Consider the following 18,687-nt stretch of genomic DNA (forward strand, 5'->3'; position numbering starts at 1 on the left):
CTCTTTGTATTATCAAAACAGCCCATAAACATCTAACTATTTGCAGCTCATGATATGTTTAGGGCCTGAGTTTGAGTTGGATAGGGGCCTCCCTCCAGAGTCTTCCAGTGTTATCCAGGTAACATCTCTGAGGATCTCTTGAGGCCACTGAAGCAAGAGGCTTAAAAGTTTACCTGGGTTTCTCCCACTGGCAGGTCATACCCCACTCCACCCCCCACTCCAGGCAGCCAGACATACCCCTGTCTGGGCCTCCTGACACAAGAGATAAGATGAGAAAGAGTAACTCCCAGCAACTGGTCCAAGAGATACCAGTGGGGAAGGAGTAGGAGAGATAAACACATGGAGAAACTCACAGGAGGAACAGAAGGAAACTCCACTGTTCATAGATTCGTAAGTCAACAAAAGTGCCTTCATCATTTTCTGCCTGGAAGACAGATTCTGAGAGGGTGCTCAGAGCAACAGTTCAAGACAGGCATTTCCTGTGGTCAAGTGGACAAGAGCAGCCCACAGCCATGCAACAGGGTGAGCCAAGCCAGCTCTCCACGGGGCTTACTGGACTGTTGTAGCTCCTCCATCATTACAAGTTTTCATTAGAAGAAGCAGGATGGTGGTGGGGGTGACGGTGGTAGGGCTATGGCAGGTGGACAGCTCATGGGCGCTGCTGATGGAGAGGCTTAGATGGGGGGAGTGGTAGTGGGTGCTGGTGGCCGTGGAGGTAATGGTTGTGTGACTGGTGGGAAGGGTAGTGGCAGATGCTGGTAGCAGTAGAGATGATGGTGGTGAGGTTCTGCTGGGGAGTGGTGCTATGTTGGGGAGTGGTGCTGTGGTGGAGGTACTGGTGGTGTGGCTATGGAGTGGCAATAGAGTAGCCTGTTGGTGGTAAACTAGTCATAGTTGTGATGACGGTGGTTAAGATGGTGGTGGTGGTTAAGTGGATTTTTTTTTTTTTGATTGAAGTATAGTCAGTTTACAAAGTTGTGTCAATTTCTGGCATACAGCGTAATAGTTCAGTCATACATATACATACATATATTCATTTTCATATTCTTTTTCATTATAGGTTACTATAAAATATCGAATATAGTTCCCTGTGCTTTACAGTAGGAACTTGTTTTTTTAATCTATTTTATATATAGTAGTTATTATCTGCAAATCTTAAACTCCCAATTTATCCCTTCCCACCCTTTCTCCCACTGGTAACCATAAGTTTGTTTTCTATGTCTGTGAGTCTGTTTCTGTTTTGTAAATAAGTTAATTTGTCTTTTTTTTATATTTCACATATAAGCAATATCATATGATATTTTTCTTTCTCTTTCTGGCTTACTTCACCTAATTAGAATTACATTCTCCAGGTCCATCCATGTTGCTGCAAATAGCATTGTTTTATTCTTTTTTTATGGTTGAGTAGTATTCCATTTTGTGTGTGTGTGTGTGTATCACAATTTCTTTATCTAATCATCTATTGATGAGCATTTAGGTTGTTTCCATGTCTTAGCTATTGGAGATAGTGAACACTGGGGTGCATGTATCTTTTTGAATTAGAGTTCTCTTGGATATATGCCCAGGAGTGGGATTGCTGGATCATATAGTTAAGTCTATTTTTAGTTTTTTGAGGAATCTCCATACTATTTTCCATAATGGCTGCGCCAAACTACATTCCCACCAACAGTATAGGAGGGCCTCCTTTTCTCCACAGTCTCTCCAGCATTTATTGTTTGTGGACTTTTTAATGGTGGTCATTCTGACCAGTGTGAGGTGATACCCCAAGACTCTCCTCCCTGGGTTATGGTACATCTGGGAGATGACCCCGGGAAAGCAGGAGTGTAATAGCCTCAAGGCAAGATGGGAGAGAAGGGATGGAGGAATCAGGGAATCCAACTAAAAGGGGCAGAGGCGGACATTAGGCGAGAAAATAGGCAGAACCAGAGGATGCAGAAACCTCAGGGGCCTCTGTTAGCACATTTACAAGTTCTCATTGTAAAACGAGAATTGCTGGATAGAAGGTTATAATACTCACAGGGCTTCCTCCTTGTAGGGTTTTTCTGGGCTGCCAGGTAACTTTTTCATGAGCCTTTAGGTAAAAGAGCCACATATGATCTCGAGTGAGTTGGTCCTACTCTCCGGGCCTTGCTCTTCTCATCTATAAAACAAAAGAATTAGACTCAGTAATTTCAAAACCAGCTCTAAAAATTATCTGATTGTGTTCTAAGAAAAAAATGAGTAGTGATGGGCAAAATTCAGATTTTATTCATTGTTTTTGGATTGGGACCAGAAAAGGAGGTCAACGACGAGAACAAGCATTCCTCTCATTAATAATAAGAGTGGCAGCCCTACTTAGTGGGACTTACTGCGTGTCTGACACTGTGCCGAGTGTATTATGTGCATTATCTCATTTGATTTCCACAATCCTGCAAAGAGGGATGATTTGTCTAAGGAAGAGGAAACTGAGGCTCAGAGCGGTTAATTTACTTGCCTGAGGTGGCACAGTAAGTAAGTTGAGCCAAGTGTTTGAACCCTGGTCTCTGTGACTTTTATTACATTGTCACATTCACCTAATCTCCATGATTTCTTTCTTTCTACAACAGGCCTGCAGATAAAGAGCTGCAACTTTCAGGAAGCAAAAAACAATGCAGAGCACCACACCGATGACATCAGCACCCAGGACCTCATCGTGAGGAGGGGGCAGCCCTTCACCATCAGCCTGCACTTCCAGGCTCCGGTCCACACATTTCTGTCCACCCTGAAGAAAGTCACCCTCGTTGCGCAAACTGGTGAGTAGGGTGGGCCTCGACCTCTTCGGCAGCAGGACTTGGGGGTTCTTTCTTCAGCAACCCCTCAGGGAACCAAGGGGCAAATGGCTCAGGCTGTGCCTGGACCTCAAGAAGTATGAGATCATATGCACAATAAATAGCATTTATTATGATTCAGAAGAATCAGAATGCTCAGCTGCATTAGCACTAAGTGGCTCCTTTTGGTTGCAAATATAGTATCGATTTTGTAGAACAGCGTGAATGGGATTTAATCTAGATGAACATTTATTTGTTGAATCTGTACTACACGTCAGCTGTTGGTCCATGGGCTTTACCTGCAATGTCTCATTAAGACCTCACATCGGCCCTGTGAAGGAGACATTATTACTACCCCCTTCTTATACACTATGAATCTTTTCTAGATGGAGGTCCATGGGTGCTGACAACCTAGACCTCTCCCATCACCCTTCCCTTTCCTGCCTCCCATTACTGGATGGGCTGCTTTTATTCTCCTTCTCTAAAACCAATTTTCACCTGCTCCAACTTTGTGATAGTTCACTTTGTTACTCTGGGTTGTGGTCAAGAAGTCCAAATGACCAATTCAGTTCTGTGTGACTGCAGGGGAGCAGCCTTCTGAGGCCAACAGGACCCAAACCACGTTCTCAATTTCCAGTCTGGGCAACCAGAAGTGGTGGAGTGCGAAGGTGGAGGACAGAAACACCTGGTCCTGGATCATCTCTGTGACCACGCCCGCAGACGCTGTCATTGGCCACTACTCACTCCTGCTGCAGGTTTCGGGCAGGAGGCAACACCTGGGCCAGTTCACGCTGCTCTTTAACCCCTGGGGTCGAGGTGAGTTTGGACCTGGGCCAGCCTGGGCTGCACAGGATTCAAGGCCCAGGAGCTGGGCGCAGCTCTGGCAGAGTGTGACTCCTCCAGGCCCCAGGGGACAGCTCCCTGTAGGGCAGCACCAGCACTCAGCTACTGTGGTGCCTGCTCCCTGGATGAATGAATGGCCTCTCAGATCCAGGGTCCTATCTTGGTGTGACCTTGGCTGGAGCAGCCTGGAGCTTCCCAGTGAAAGGCTTGTCTGGTGCCACTCCACTCAGGCTACTTGGTCACAGAAGCTGAGATTCACCGACATAACCCTCGAAGAATGACCCTCCACTGTAACAGGACAGGGGCTGAGCTGGTACCCGCTCCAGGAATAGAGGCGACCTGAGGGACAGGCTTCACTGTTCCCTCCTTGTCTGTCTCCAGAGTGAATCCAAGTTTTGAGGGACCTGAGTTTTATAGAATTTGGGGGACACTCTTTAAGAAAAAGAGCACAGAATTTTGAATCGCTTAGGCCCCTCCATGGGCCTGATGGGGTCTGTGCTGGTAAGGGGCTGCAGCTTCACAGTCACTCTGCTGTTTCGCTAACTCTGCTTCTCCACTTGTTAGTTCTGTCCTCACTACAGACTGCTGGGTCCTCTCCACACTGACGCGTCCATGTATCTGCCCAGAGCGGCAAATTAAACAGCCAGCCTCTCCTAGCTCAGCAGCCCCAGGGTGGGCTTTCCTGGGGTCAGGTGACCTCCCACAGCCCAGCCAGTGGCCACCTCTGGCAAAGCTCAGCCCTGGCTGTCAGGGTGACTTCCTCTAGAAAAGGTCAGCAGACGTGGATGACGTGCCCCAAATGGGAGCCAAGAGAACACCTCTTCCTTCCCATCCTGAAGATCGAGTCTTTCCTTTTTGAATCTGCCACTCCTGACCCTAATCCTAAGGGCTCCCTAAGGGGTTGTTTGGGGGGATAAAAGACAATTTCTTCCAGCTTGCCTGTCCTTGCTACCCTAGACAAGTCTTTTCCTTTCAAGACTTTACTCCCAGCCCGAAGGGGGCCTCACCACAAGGCAGGGCTGAGAACAGGGGAATGAGAAGAAATCTTCCCAGGTTCCCACAGACCATACCCCTGGACCCCTCTTCCTGACGCCCTTTCTGTGTGGCCCCTGAATCCCAGTGGGCTCCCCATCTCCACTTCTTTTGCCCAGGCTGTGGTTCTCCAGTGCCCCCTCCTCCAGATGGCCTCAGATTTCCTCAGTTCAGGCCCTTCATTCCTGCTCCAAGGGGTTTGGCAGGTGGAATGATGGGAACCAGTGTCTATTCCACTGCCCTGCCCCATGTGGGTGAGTGTGGATTTGGGGCCCCTTTAGCCAGGGGAGGCCCCATGGCTCTCCACGCACTGACAGGAAGACTCTCAAGCCATTTCCTTCCAAAGCTGAGGCTGTAATGTACCTGCCTCGCTGACTCTGAGCCCACATCCAAAGCTGGGCCCTGACAGCCAAGCAAAGATACAGCAAAGGCAGTTCTGGGACAGTGCTTGGTTCAGAGGGAAGTCACAGTCTTGACTTTGTGCCAGGATTCCCGCCTCCATGCTCGGCTTGGAGGGACCTGCATAGGGAAGCCCTCTCTATGTGAGTGTGAGAGTGTGTGTGTGTGTGTGTGTGTGTGTGTATTTCTGTATGTGTGTGTTGGGGCAGGGGGGTGTCTGTCTGGCTAGGGTGAGTTGTTGGCACTCCTTATCTGGGAGGTAAGAGATTTTCAGAGATTATCAGGGACTTGGTCTCAGCATACTCAGAGATGGGGCTGTCCTGTATTCAAAAGGAAAATTTACATCCTATAATGAAACAGTCCTAGTTATAAGTAGGGAACTCTATAAAAGTGGGGGGGGGGGCTGCACCCAAGCAGAGAAGAGAAGGGGGAGCACCTGTGCTCTGATAACATACTTCCCAAAGCCCGCAGAGACTGGGGCCAAACACCTCAATTTGAAGCAATTTGCAAAGAAGTGACATCCAGCTGACTTCACAGACAGTACTCAGGGTGAGGGGTAGGAGCCCAGGGCTCTTTGGGCACTTGGTTCTGTGATTTTAGGCCCCAGGTTTTTTGGGCTTCCTGATTTCTAATACCCCATCCTCCTGTTACTTTGAGTACCCTCACCCCAGTTGCATACCTGGGCAGATGGTTTGGAAACCTTTTCTCTTTCTAGTCCCCAGGAACTAATCTAACCACCCCCTACTCTACTCCTAGCACCAGGCAGAGAGAGACACTTGGCAAGGAGGGCAGGTCCCCCTGCTGCTCCCAGCTTCCTGGAGTGGGTGATGGCCTCCTTAAATTAGCCCCCACCCTCCTCACCATTCCTGCCCAACCCTTAGATAAAAGCAGCAGGAGAGGCACTGGGGAGGGACTGTGGGCATCCAAGACCCACTTGGGCACCCAGGGTGAAAAACAATACCCTGGCTTCTGCTCCACACAGCCCCGCACTCCCCCTGACCTGTCTCATCAAGAGCTTGTCTTCCCTTCTGCTCACCCCTGCCAACCTATGTTTGATCAGTTTTTCTGAAACACTTTTTTTAGTTGAATCTGTAGGAGAGACATAACAGACCCTCTGGGACACCCCCTGGGCGTTGCCAAATACTCTTGGGCCAACAGCATACTGGCTGCCAAGTGTTTTTGGGAACCAATAGGCTTTTTAAGGCTGGCTTATTCCTGTCTACTGGCTGACCATGAAGGCTGCTGCAGCTGACCCAGGGACCCTGACCCCGCTCCTCACTCTCACCAGAGAGGAGGCCAGGTCCCAGTGTGGGGTGAAAAGAGGGAGTTCCTCCTCAGTCCCCATCAGGCCTGGAGCTGAGGGGAAGGCCTGCAGCCAAATCTGGCCTGAGCAGGGAGAGCAGAGGCCTGGACGGGGGGCAGGCGTAGGACCCCACAGCCCCTCAGCCCTGCCTGCTTCTCTCCAGACGATGCTGTGTTCATAGAGAATGAGACTCAACGCAGGGAGTACGTGCTGAACCAGAATGGCCTCATCTACCTGGGCACGGCTGACTGCATCCAGGCTGAATCCTGGGACTTCGGTCAGGTATAGGGGACCTCAGGGGCAGACGGGGGAACAGTGATTGCCCCATAACCTTCACTGGTCAGGCCAGAGTGGGCAGGTCCAAAGACTCCTGACACGAGGCCATTTCTTCATGCAGCTCCAGCCATGTGGTGCCTCTCTTCCCTCAGGGCCATCTCAGACCATCCTCACAACTTTCAGAGATTTCTTCCTAGAGACCACGCAAATCGAACCTCTGTTCAATCCCCACTGTCTACAGGATAAAAACTAAATCCCCTGGCTTGACACACAAGACCCTTCACAGCCAGGCAACTGCTTTCCTGTCCCCAAGAGCCACCCCATGCTCCAGCCCCTGGCCATCTCCTGAATATGCAGGCTGAATGACCCCTTTGCCAGGAAAACTTTCCCTCCTTTATCCCCTGGAAAACTCCTACCCATCTTTTAAAGCCCTCTGAAAGCCCCTCTCCACTGTGCTTCCAGGGTTGGATCTCTCCTAGAGCCCTGGCCACGTTGCTGAGATCTGTAGTCTCTGTGGTTACGTGTTCCCCTCACTCCTAACCACGAGCTTCTCAAGAGCAGGAGCTGCTGTGGTCTCCTCCCCATGCAGGGCAGCCTTGTCAAAAGCACTGGGAGCAAGTTACATGGAAAATGACAGAAATGAAGGGAAGAGACACAGCCCTGGTGCTCAAGAGTTCACACCATCAGGAGCCCAGGGGGCCCTGGGGGAGGGAGGGAAACGCCAAAACTCCTGCAGGACAAGGCAGGGAGGAGAGGAGCCATCCTCTGGGAGAAGGACGAGGGGACAGGGCTGACTGGTGGGAGGAGTGCCTGACCTGGGGACCCTTCATCATGGCCCCGTGTGGTCCTTACAGTTTGAAAAGGATGTCCTTGACCTCAGCCTGGACTTACTGTGCAGGGACAAGCAGGTGGAGAAGTGGGGCGACCCTGTGCATGTGGCCTGCGTCTTGGGCGCCTTGGTGAGTAAGGATGGGGTGGAGAAGGGGAGGCGATGAGAAGGCGGCCCTCTGACAAAGCTGCCCTACCTCTGTGGCCCTGGAAATCTTCAAATCACAAATGGTGCCCTCCTCCCAGCGTGAAGGGGATGGTCCCTGGAGAAAGGTCTGAGTCAGGAGGGGAGGACGATAGCATCCACGGGGGAGAGAAAGGCAAAGGGAGGTATCGTCCCTCAGGACACAAGACAGTGAGGACGACAACTGGCATGGATTTCCTCAGAGCGCTCCTCGCTCCCTGCCCCCTCTCCCCAGCCCAACCTGGGGACTTAGGTCCCCGGAAGGAAGGGGGTCAGGTCCATCTTACCCAGTGTTTGCTGCTAAGGTGGTCAAAGGGACTTGTTTTCACTTCTAAATTATTCTCATGAAGGTATCTTGGTGCCTTCTCGCTGCCTTTAGAAGTCCGTTCACAGGAGGAACGCGTTCCCCATTTCCTCATGAGGCTCCACATTCCCCTCTGAAGAGTGGGGGAGGGACAGGGCCTCCCTGCACGGAGCATGCGCGGCCTGAGGCCCCAGGTGCAAACGCTCGCTTGCGCTCCGCTCGCGGGAGTTAGGACCAGGCAGGTGAAGGAGCGGAGAAATCACCCCAGTGAGCGTCAGCCCTCCTGCTGCTCTTTTGTCTGAGCTTCGTTTACCATTGTGGTCCCTGAACCCCGGCTTCTGGCGGTCTTGTTAAAAAGGAGGATTCTGGGGCCCCACCCCTGGAGAGTACAACCCGGTGGGCCAGAAACAGTTCCTGCTGATTCCCAGGCAGGTGGTCTGCCCACCGCGCTGGGAGAACGGTGACGGTGACGGTGACAGCCCTCTTTACCCAGCGCCTGCAGGCTGTCCTGTCCCGGGACTTGCATAACGTCCACACATTTCCCCAAACAGCTCCACGCTCTCAAGGAGAAGCATGTCCTGCCCACGCCACAGATCCAGGACGCCCAGGAAAGGGCCTTGCTGAACAAGCGCCGGGGCAGCGCCCCGATCCTGCGCCAGTGGCTCAGAGGCGTGGGGAGGCCCGTGTATGATGGTCAGGCCTGGGTGTTGGCCACTGTTGCTTGCACAGGTACAGGGCAGGCTTGCCTGCCACACCCACACATCACCTTGGCTACTACATGGAGTGTCTGCCCTGCCTCTTGGGTGGCCCCTTGGCCTCCCATGTGGCAGGAGGGGTACATCTCCAAAAGCAGGCCCGGCCTCCTCTCTGCAGCAATTCCCTGCCTTCATCTCCCGTACCTGCTTCAGATGCCCCATCTGGCCAAGCCAGTCTCTCCCAACCAGCTTCTGCTCCTCTTCCCTCTTCAGCAAAGTGGGGCCCTTCTGGTGAGCTCTGCTCCCAAACTCACTTCTCCCTGAAGTTTCCCTGCCTCTGCCCCAGGAAATCCAGTCCCAGGCCTCTGTTGTGTATTCCATAGGCCTCCCCCTGTTGTGTACTCTGCCTGCTCTGTAGCTTGTTTGTGCCTCATTTCTCGGCCTTTATATGGCCTGGACCTGGCCGGTGTCAGTTCTAACTTCCTGGTACCTGTGCCCTTTCTCTTTCCACAGTGTCACCTGGCATTTAAGATAGTGAAAGTGTCCAGGGTCCAAAGGAGACAAGGAAAATGCTAGTCATATCCTCCCCCACCCCATGTCCCAGGCCTCTCTGGTGCCCTGACCCTCTGCCCTCTTCCCTGCAGTGCTGCGAGGCCTGGGAATCCCTGCCCGCGTCGTTACCACATTCACCTCAGCCCAGGGAACTGGCGGGAGCCTGCTGGTAGATGAGTACTACAACGAGGAAGGGCTGCAGGTTGATGAAGGCGAGAGAGGCAGAATCTGGTGAGAAGACCAAAGGGAATGTGGTCCCAGGCCTGGGAGGGCTCCAAACCTGCATGGTGTCACCATGGGAACCCCCACCCCCACCCCCTGTGGCCCAGCTGAGAGTAGGCCTTCAAGACTCTTGGGGTCAGGGTCAGTTGTGGCGTATACACCCCTCCCTGGGAGTGTTGCCACCACTGCTACGCAGTGCCCCCCACCCCCCAGCATAACTGTCATTTCTAGGGCCTCTTCGCATTCTTTTTCTCCCACTTGAATTGTTCCCTTTGCTACCCTCAGGGTCTTCCAGACTTCCACGGAGTGCTGGATGGCCCGGCCTGCTTTGCCCCAGGGTTATGACGGATGGCAGATTCTGTACCCAAGTGCTCCTCAGGGAGATAGAGGTAATGCCTGGGGGTGGGTCTAGGACCACCCTGGGCTGCACAGAGCTTGGAGAGGAAACAGGAGCAGCAGGTGGTCCAAAGGGGGTCAGCATCCCCTAAAAGAGGAGAAGCGGCAGGAATGATAATGGCCAGCAGAATGCTGACCTGATGCCCACGGGCTCATGGGGAGACCAGCCCCACTCAGAGCAACAGGCAAGGGAGCGGAGACTCAGTGAAGGGTCTTAAGGCTTTAAGGTCAGGGTCTTGTGGAGTGGGGCTTCTGAGGTTCTGGATGTGGATGAAGAGGGTAGCAGGATAGGCTCACACGCAAAGAAGGGAACTTCAGGGCCACAAGAGGATGGCTCTTTCTTTCCCAGGAACAGAACTGTCACAGAGCCTGGCACGTCCTAAGTGCTCAGTAAAGGCGACCTATTCCTATTGTATCTGTGTTCAAGCTGAGGCTTAGGAACTCCCGTGTCCTCTGGACCTCTGAGATTCTTACCTGTCTGGTTTCTGAGAGGGCTCCTGCCATAGGTCATGACCAAAAGTACTGCCACTAAATAGTGAGTTTTCCCTCAGTAGTGCCCTCCCTGAAACCTGCCTAGTGCCCACCTCTGACCCTGATCTTATGGGAGGGACAACAGGGCACAGGATGGGGATTAGGGTGATGCAGCTCTGAGCCAAGCTGAGGCCTGGGCATGGTTCCTCTCACTCACTGACCTCTCTCTCCCTCAGCCTTAGGGGCCTGTGATCTGGTCCCGGTCAGAGCGGTCAAGGAGGGCACACTGGGGCTGACCCCAGCGGTATCAGACCTTTTTGCCTCAATAAACGCCTCGTGTGTGGTCTGGAAGCGCCATGAGGATGGGACACGGCAGCTGACCAACTCCAATACTAAGTATCTTGGCAACAACATCAGCACCAAGGGTGTGTACACTGACCGCTGTGAGGACATCACTCAGAAATACAAGTATCCTGAAGGTACTGGGCGGAGGAAGGCCCCAGGCTCCTCAGTACCCGCAACAGCCACAGAGGGAAATGGGTGGGCCAGACACACGCAGGCCAGAGAGAGGTGCAGTCCCTTCCCCATCATATACAACAGGATTTCTCAACCTTGTTTGACATTATTCACATTTGGGACCAGATAACTTTGTCGTGGGAAGGCTGTGCATCTATAGGATGTTCTATCCACGAGATGCCGACTCCCCCTCAATCACCACCACCAGCTGTGACAACCAGGAACACCTCCTGACATTTCCAAATGTCCCCTGGGGGCAAAATTGAGTGAGAACCACTGCTATAAAACAACACACTTAATACAATGCCCAGCTGCCAGGAGATGTCTCTCTCACACTCTCCTCCCACGCCCCGTTCCTTGTACTTCCCTCCATATTAGTTGATGGAACCCACCACCGTCCACCCATTTGTCCAAACAAGAGGGCTTGCACTGTCCTTGAGCCTCCCCTTCACTGCCCCACACTACTCACACCCGTCTCCTAATCTCCTTCCCCACTGCCTGCACCTAATCCAGGGCCCCATCATCTCTGGTCTACAGTATTGCAGCAGCCTCCTAACTGGACCCCCGCCTCCAGTCTCTCCACCATTATTCCTTTTCCCTCTTACAGTTTCCAGAATGAGCTTCCTAAGACACAAATGTAATTATTTTACAGAATATTCCTGCTCCAGAATATTCCATAGCCTCCATTGTCTTCCGAATAAGTCCAAACTTCTTCACTTAGGAAGATTCAACTCCCTGCAAAACTTTCGTCAGAGACAGTGTGACTTGTACAAAAGCTAGCTTTCCCACTGCTCAAGGGGCAAATTCATAGCACTTGAAGAACTTGGTCATTGAGTGACTTGGAAGAGACATGCTATATCTGTGGTAGATCTACCTGAGACTTTTTCCCCAGACTTTTTCTTAGCTAAATATAGCCCTAGATGTTTGCATATCTCTTGTGACTGGCATTTGAGCAGCAGTGGGTAAATGAACCTTCATCCTGGGCTTTTATTAGAAGGGTCTATAGTACTAAGTAAGAGGCCTGCTTTGTTTATTCCATTCTTCAGGATCTCCTCAAGAAAAAGAGGTGCTGAAGAGAGTCCAGGAGAGACTGAAGGATAGGAAAGACAGTGGCGTCCAGCCTCCCAGTCTCGAGACTGACGATCCGCTATACCTCTTCTTGGAAGTGCCCAGCTCCCTACCCCTGGGAGGGGATGTCAAGCTGTCCGTGAAATTGTTCAACCCCACTGACCACGAGAAGGAAGTGCAGCTGGCCATTGCGCTGCAGGCGGTGTACTACAACGGCATCCTTGCTGCCAAGTTCTGGAGGGAGAAGCTTCTCCTCACACTCAGGGCCAACTCGGGTAACTCTCTGTGGCTCCCTCCCCAGACACTCCACACACCAGCTCCCACCCTGGGTAGGCAGCAGCCACACAGCAGCTCCGGCAGATCTGAAGAGATGGCTGCTAGCCACTGGTGTGCCCTCTCCCCTTCTCTCACTCATCTAACACATGGTTACTGAGCTGCACACAGGAAAAAAGCCCACAATTCTGATTGCAGTCATACAAGTAAACAGACCATGGAGCTGTGTAAGAAGTGTTTGATAAGGTAATCAGAGTACAGTGGAGGGGGAGCATCTCATCCGGGCTGGAGCAGCCTGCCCCCAGGGAAATCGGACTGCCCTGGGTCTTAAAGGGTGACTAGGACAGTGTCAAACAGAAAAGTGAGTCATGGGTATTTCAAGCAGAAGGGACATGTGCCCACGTTCTTTGTCCTCCTTGACATTCTTATTTAATTGGTCTGGGATGGGATCCAGGCACTGGTATTTTTTCAAAGTTCCTTATGTTATTCTAGGGTTGAAAGTCCCTGGACAAGAGCAGTTTTCTCAAACTTTGCCGCACATCAGAACCACCTGGGGGAAGTCTGATGCTCAGCCTGCACCCCAGACCAATTAAGTCAGAAACTCCATGGTTTGACCCAAACATCAAAAACTTTTTAAAATCCTTAGGTGATTCCAATGTGCAGGCAAGAGGATCAGTGGAACAGAGTTTGCCTACGTGACTGCAACAGCCTCCTGACCAGTCCCCCTGCCTCTTCCCTTTCCAAGGGTGGGAGGGGTGGAGTAGGGGAGTGGCATGAGAGCCGGAAGGGGCCAGGTCATGAAAAGTGTGTATATCCTGCTACGGAATGAGGTGGTTCACCACAACGGTAACTGGTGGTGGTGATGGTGGTGACAGGTGGGTTCTTGAGTGAGTTCAAATCTGAACTTGCTATGGCGAGTGAGGCATCTTTCTGGCTTCAGTGAGGTTCTGACTTCTTTGGGTTGTGTGGGAAACTACTACTGGTTTCTGGGGTACACCCCTTGGCACTGACTCCACCTGTTATGTGCTTCAGTTGAGACGATCTCCACCACCCTGTCCTCCAATTTGGAACAAACCCTGCCAGAGAACATTTTCCTGAGACTCACCGCCATGGCAACGCATTCCGAGTCCGGGCTTACCTGCTTTGCTCAGGAAGATATCGCCCTTTGCAGACCATACCTTGTCATCGAGGTAGGCACCAGTCATCCCCCAAATTGCAGGAGTTTGCTGCTACTGAGGTCCCCATTTCAGAAGAAACCGAGCCCCTCAAACTTCAGGACAGGTGACTGTGCTAAAGAACTACCAGGAAATGCTGGGTTGAGAGCATCTTCTCTTGAAAGAGATAGTTTCTTATATATGATATTAAGGTTTAAATCTTCCAGCTTTAGTTGATTAAGTAGGGGTTTCTAAAATCAGGGCCTTCTTGGGTGATGCCTCCATACTTATAGGAATAGTAATAGCCTATGGTTATTTAGCACTTTATATGCGTGCCAATGTATTTTCACCTCTCTCATGTCTTTTAATGCAAAAGCCCTGGGAGGTAGAACTGTCCCCATTATTCAGATGAGGAAACAGTCCCAGAGAGCATCATGCCCACAATCATAAAACTGGGATGTTCTAGAGGCTTAGGGATCTTGGTCCAGTCCTCTTTCCACATGTTTATTATGACCAAAATGAATGTGACCTGGTCTCTGCCCTGGAGGAGATTAGTGTTGGGTAAGGGAAATACAACGTGTGGTCTTCTATGTCAGCGCTTTAATAGACGTACAACATCGCTGTGGGACAAGTGAAGTAAAGGGGATTAATTTCAGCTGGTGGGCTTGGGGAAGACTTCGTGGAGGTGGCATTTGTGCTGGGCCTTGAAAAATGAGTAAGCTTTCAGTGCAGAGGTGGGGGAAGGCCACTGCAGACAAAAGACTGAACAAAAGAGGCCCAAAGGAAGGGAGCCTGAGGGGTGTGCTGGGGTTGGAAAATGCCCAAAGAGGTTGGGATGTCTTTTAGTCAGGGGAAGAACAGATAAGCCTAGGGAGGTAGACTGGAGTCAGGATGTGAATGGCTCTGAATGCCAACCAAAGCTGAATTCTAAAGACAATGGGAAACTCTCCAAGGTTTCGAAGTGAAGGAAAGGCACCATCAGTGACGGTCAGTGATGGATCAAGGGTAAGAGTAAATGCAAGACCAGGTAGAGGAGTAAAGAGGTCAGCTGTGAGTTTGGGTGAGATGGCAGAGATAGGAGAGTAACGGAGGGGTTACAGAGAGGCTGGCCAGGAGGGGAAGGAGTGACTGCAGCTCAGTGTTCTCGGCATCTCCCACAGATGCCAGAGACAGCAGAGCAACATCAACCTCTTACGGTCTTGGTCAGCATCCATAACTCTCTAAAAGCTCCCATGAAGGACTGTGTGATCTCCATCCGTGGAAGGGGGCTCATTTACAGAGAGAAGAACTACAGGTAAGAGACTGCAAGCTTCTTACAGAAACATCTCAACTGTCAGAGAGGCAGGGACCCATGATTAATGACTATCTTTTTGCTGTGTCCATGAAGACAGAGCAAACACCTGCCAAAGTTGAACTAAAGGATTAGGGCCTCCCTCATCCTGGGGCCACCAATGTCTACAGGGGTTCAGGAGTGAGGGAGGCTGTGTGCCCCTGGGCACCTGACGCTGGCTGCTGCCCTGGTCATGCAGGAAGAGCGCGGGTATTGCTGGTGAATGCAGGTGAGGGGGCTAGGGCTGGGCGCCAGGGAACATCACAGGGAGGGTAGGCTGCCTCTCAGTGCAGCCAGAGAGCTGCATTCTACCAGTGATGCCATGGTAGAGAATTTTGTTTATTTACGTATTCCCTTTTGTCCCTATTCCCTAGTCCCATTCCCAAAACCACTCTTCATCTCCTTTTGTTAGTACGTGGGAAATGTGTACTCTTGCTTCATGAGCCTCTATTTTTAACTTACATAAATGATGTTATGCCTAATTCTTTTTCTTACTTTTCACACAGAACTATGTTTTTCAGATTCATCCACACATGTCAAGTCCATTGCTTCCACTACATATTACTCCATGGTGCCATCCCTCATTTCCTCCCACCCCACGCCACTCCACAGCCACCCCACACTGCCTCCAACTCCCACACCACAAATACTGTTGCAGTGAACATCCTCACACCTGTCCCCTTATACACTTGCTTGAAACTTTGTGTCTATGGGGGCAGATATATGCCCAGGAATGGAATTGCTGAGTCACAGGATATAATCCAGTTTGAACAGGTACTGTAAGATTTCTTTGCAGAATTGCTACAACTCCCTTCAGCAGTACTCGACAGTTTCTCTATTCCTACCATTCCTCCACTCTTGGCAATACCCAGCTTTCTCTTTTTATCCAGTCTAATAGGAATAAGGTAACACCTCATTATTCTTTTAACTGGCAGCTTTTCATATTTTTATTAGCCTTTTCCATTTCTTCCTCTGTATAGTTTGTTCTCAACTATGCCCACTTTTCTCTTGGTGTTCCTGACTTTTTTCCTTGTCGATTTGTAGACGTTCCCTGTAAAGTCCAGGTTATTAGTCCATTGTTGGTTTCAGAGGTTGCAAGTATATTCATTCATTACTGTTCCTTCTCTCATTACATCCACTGCATCCTCCGCTGAATACACACAGTTTAGTTTCATGATGCATCCTCCTACCACCCCTGAGGTCCCTGACAGGTTGAGTGATTGCTGAGCCACTGCCTCAGCCTCAAGAAACTCAATGAGTCACTCTTGCCAATAAGTTGAGAGCAGGGACTGCTAACATTTAACCAACTTCTGTGGGCTCCCAGATCAACTGTGGAGCACAGCACCTCAGAAGAAATCTGCACCATTCCCTCAGTCACCATAAGACGGTCCACAGACAGGCCAGGAGGTTGCTAATAGGGCTGCAAACACCACCTGTTAACACACTGCTAGCTTCTCAATATGCCCACTGCACCCACTGCAGTTAGCAATGTGAGGGTTCCAAAACCACAGCTTTCCCAAACATACCCCAGTACTATTACCAGGAATGGGGCCAGACTGAAGTCACAGATAAAAGAAACAACAGGTGCAACTCGGAAGCCCTTAGAATAGTATATTTCTCTTCTCAACCATACAACTGCTTACCATAGGAGGCGCCTGTCTTCCATCCCCTTCAAACCTCCTCTGTTTTAAATGCAAGTTACTTGGATGTTTATTTATTCATCCCACCTCTTCAAGTAGGGAAGGTTCAGAGTCACTGGGACCAGCAAAGCAGTGAACCTGGGACAGAACTAGCACCTGCCTTCTCCTTTATTTCAGATTAAGTTCGGTGCAGCCCGGAGATACCTTGCACACCCAATTTGAGTTCACACCAATGCATGTTGGACTCCAGAGGCTCACTGTGGAAATGGACTGCAACTTGTTCCAGAACCTAACCAACTTCAGAAGGGTCACCGTGGTACCCTCTGAACCTCCAGCTTAAACTGCCAACTCCAGCATCACTCTCCCCAACCAACCCTTTGAATCTACAACCTAAAACCAAACATGTTGGGAAGAGAAACGGCTTTTATCAGACAAATGAATCTCTGTTCAAGTTGAGCAGAAGAGTGACCAAGGACAAAACTAGTTTCCCAGAAATTAATAGAAAAGACATTCACTTCTGTCACAAGGCACCCATGAAAACTAGCTGCATTTAGTTTTCCAGAATAGAAATTACTGGGCTTGAGAAACAACAAGAAGCCTTTGTAAAGATAATCAGATAAGTAAATTCAGATTTTTCGAGTTCAGGGTGTTTCATAACCATTTCATGGCTCATTAACATATTCATTAGTTTATAGGTAAGGAAAAGAACCTAACATTTAAGTCATTCTTCTATTTCTGATGAAATGGGACAATATTAGCTAAAAATGGGATTTTTAGGTAATCCTAAAATTACACTGATTGGTGCCATCCCTGACCATTATCCTTAAAGATCCAAGGATTGCTGAACAAGGTTATAAAATACACAACATAAAACCTGAGCACAGAATGATCTAGATTCAGCTACAGATAAGTCCTTATTAGAGTTAAGTATCATTAAATATTAAATATCCTACAATTAAGTCTGATGTTAATAACATAAACTTGGTCCAGTTGAGAAATACACAATTATTAAGTATATAGAAAAGAGGCCCTATAAAAAAAAGAGAAAAGAACTGGACTCCTTTTGCACCAAGTTACAAATTTTTTTGTTTACATTTTGTTGTTTTGGTACTCTTGGTTTGATTTTTGTTCCTTTTCTTTAGAATACTTGTTAAAAATACAGAATGGCACTTTATAAAAGTAAATTAAAACTCCTGACCTAAGGAATTTCAACCCCAAGAACACACTAGTTTCTCAAAAGAATGGCTGCTGGACTTGGAGGGCATTATGCCAAGTGAAGTAAATCAGAGAAAGATACATACTGTATGGTATCACTTATATGTGGGATCTAAAAAATGTAACAAACTAGTAAACACAACAAAAAAGAAGAAGGGTTGGGGGAGGAAAAAAAAAAATCTGCTGTTGCTGATTATACCCAAAGAGGACCATGGGGACATCAGAAGGGCAGATACGAGGAAGCACATCAATACAAGACAAAAGACCGGCATTAGAGATGCAGAGCCCTGTAGTACAGGCATAAGGCCTAAGTCAGGTCACCTGAATATACATCACTGTATACCTTGCTTCCCAAGATGTGATCTTCCAGACTGATTCAAAAATATAATTAGCTGGTGATGGTTTTGCAAAAGGATTAAGAGAAGAGGCCCTTAAAATTATATAAACTCTCTTATACATTAAAAAATTTTGTACTTACATTCGGGGCACGTAATACAAAAGAACAACAATACAAGTACGTATAAGGAAAACAAGTCCATTCAATAAGGTGGACAAACCTAACAACTGAGCTTGTTAACCTAAAAAATAAAATAGCCAGTTATATTACCAGCAAAATGGGTTTATTCGGGAACAGCGGAAAAAACTTGCAATTCAGGGCAAGCAGGCTACAGTAAAAAGCCACAGGCAAGTTCCATAAACAAAGGAGGAAGTTGGGAACAGTTGTTTTGAACAAAAGCCATGGAGGAAAGTGAGATTTCAAGGTAATGAGGGGTTCTCATTGGGTTAGTAGCTGGGCTAGCCTCTTTCCCGTAGGAGATGCAATGTACATCATTCCTGTCTCTAACTGACAGTCCTTCCTGATACTAACCTAGAGTGGGACTGAGTGGGAGCTCCCCCTTCTGGCCTCTTGACTCCATTTAAAATTAGGTTTCCTTTTATTAATTTTCATAAGCTTAATACCAAAAAATAATTAGATGTTCCTGGAGAATGTCATTCTAAGTGAAGTAAGCCAGAAAGAGAAAGAAAAGTACCCCATATGAGATCACACATATGTGGAATCTAAAAAAAAAAAAAATACAAAACAGAAACAGACTCATAGACATAGAATACAAACTTGTGGTTGCCAAGGGGGCAGGGGGTGGGAAGGGACAGGCTGGGATTTCAAAATGTAGAATAGATAAAGAAGATGATACCTGTATA

At 49.3% G+C, this 18,687-nt stretch overlaps 1 protein-coding gene and 1 long non-coding RNA gene across 2 annotated transcripts in view; one reads left to right on the forward strand and one right to left on the reverse strand.

Annotated features, from left to right (window-relative positions):
* The window catches only part of LOC135321281 (uncharacterized), a 36,427-nt gene extending 28,353 nt beyond the window's left edge, over positions 1-8,074 (reverse strand). Inside the window, exons 1-2 of the long non-coding RNA XR_010380873.1 lie at positions 7,939-8,074; positions 2,018-2,140 (exon numbers count right to left, since the gene is read on the reverse strand). This is a non-coding gene — a long non-coding RNA (uncharacterized LOC135321281). The remainder of the gene's footprint in view (positions 1-2,017; positions 2,141-7,938) is intronic.
* Positions 395-17,482, forward strand: EPB42 (erythrocyte membrane protein band 4.2). Its single transcript, XM_064485664.1, has 13 exons — positions 395-522; positions 2,586-2,771; positions 3,372-3,602; positions 6,527-6,645; positions 7,494-7,598; positions 8,507-8,684; positions 9,295-9,433; positions 9,710-9,813; positions 10,528-10,770; positions 11,854-12,150; positions 13,181-13,338; positions 14,463-14,596; positions 16,450-17,482. The coding sequence occupies exons 1-13, from the start codon at positions 513-515 to the stop codon at positions 16,610-16,612; spliced, it is 2,067 nt and encodes a 688-aa protein (XP_064341734.1). The 5' UTR covers positions 395-512; the 3' UTR covers positions 16,613-17,482.
* The last annotated feature ends 1,205 nt before the right edge of the window (positions 17,483-18,687 follow it).

Source organism: Camelus dromedarius, chromosome 5 (genome assembly GCF_036321535.1).
Source record: "Camelus dromedarius isolate mCamDro1 chromosome 5, mCamDro1.pat, whole genome shotgun sequence".
In the NCBI taxonomy this organism is placed as follows: Eukaryota; Metazoa; Chordata; class Mammalia; order Artiodactyla; family Camelidae; genus Camelus; species Camelus dromedarius.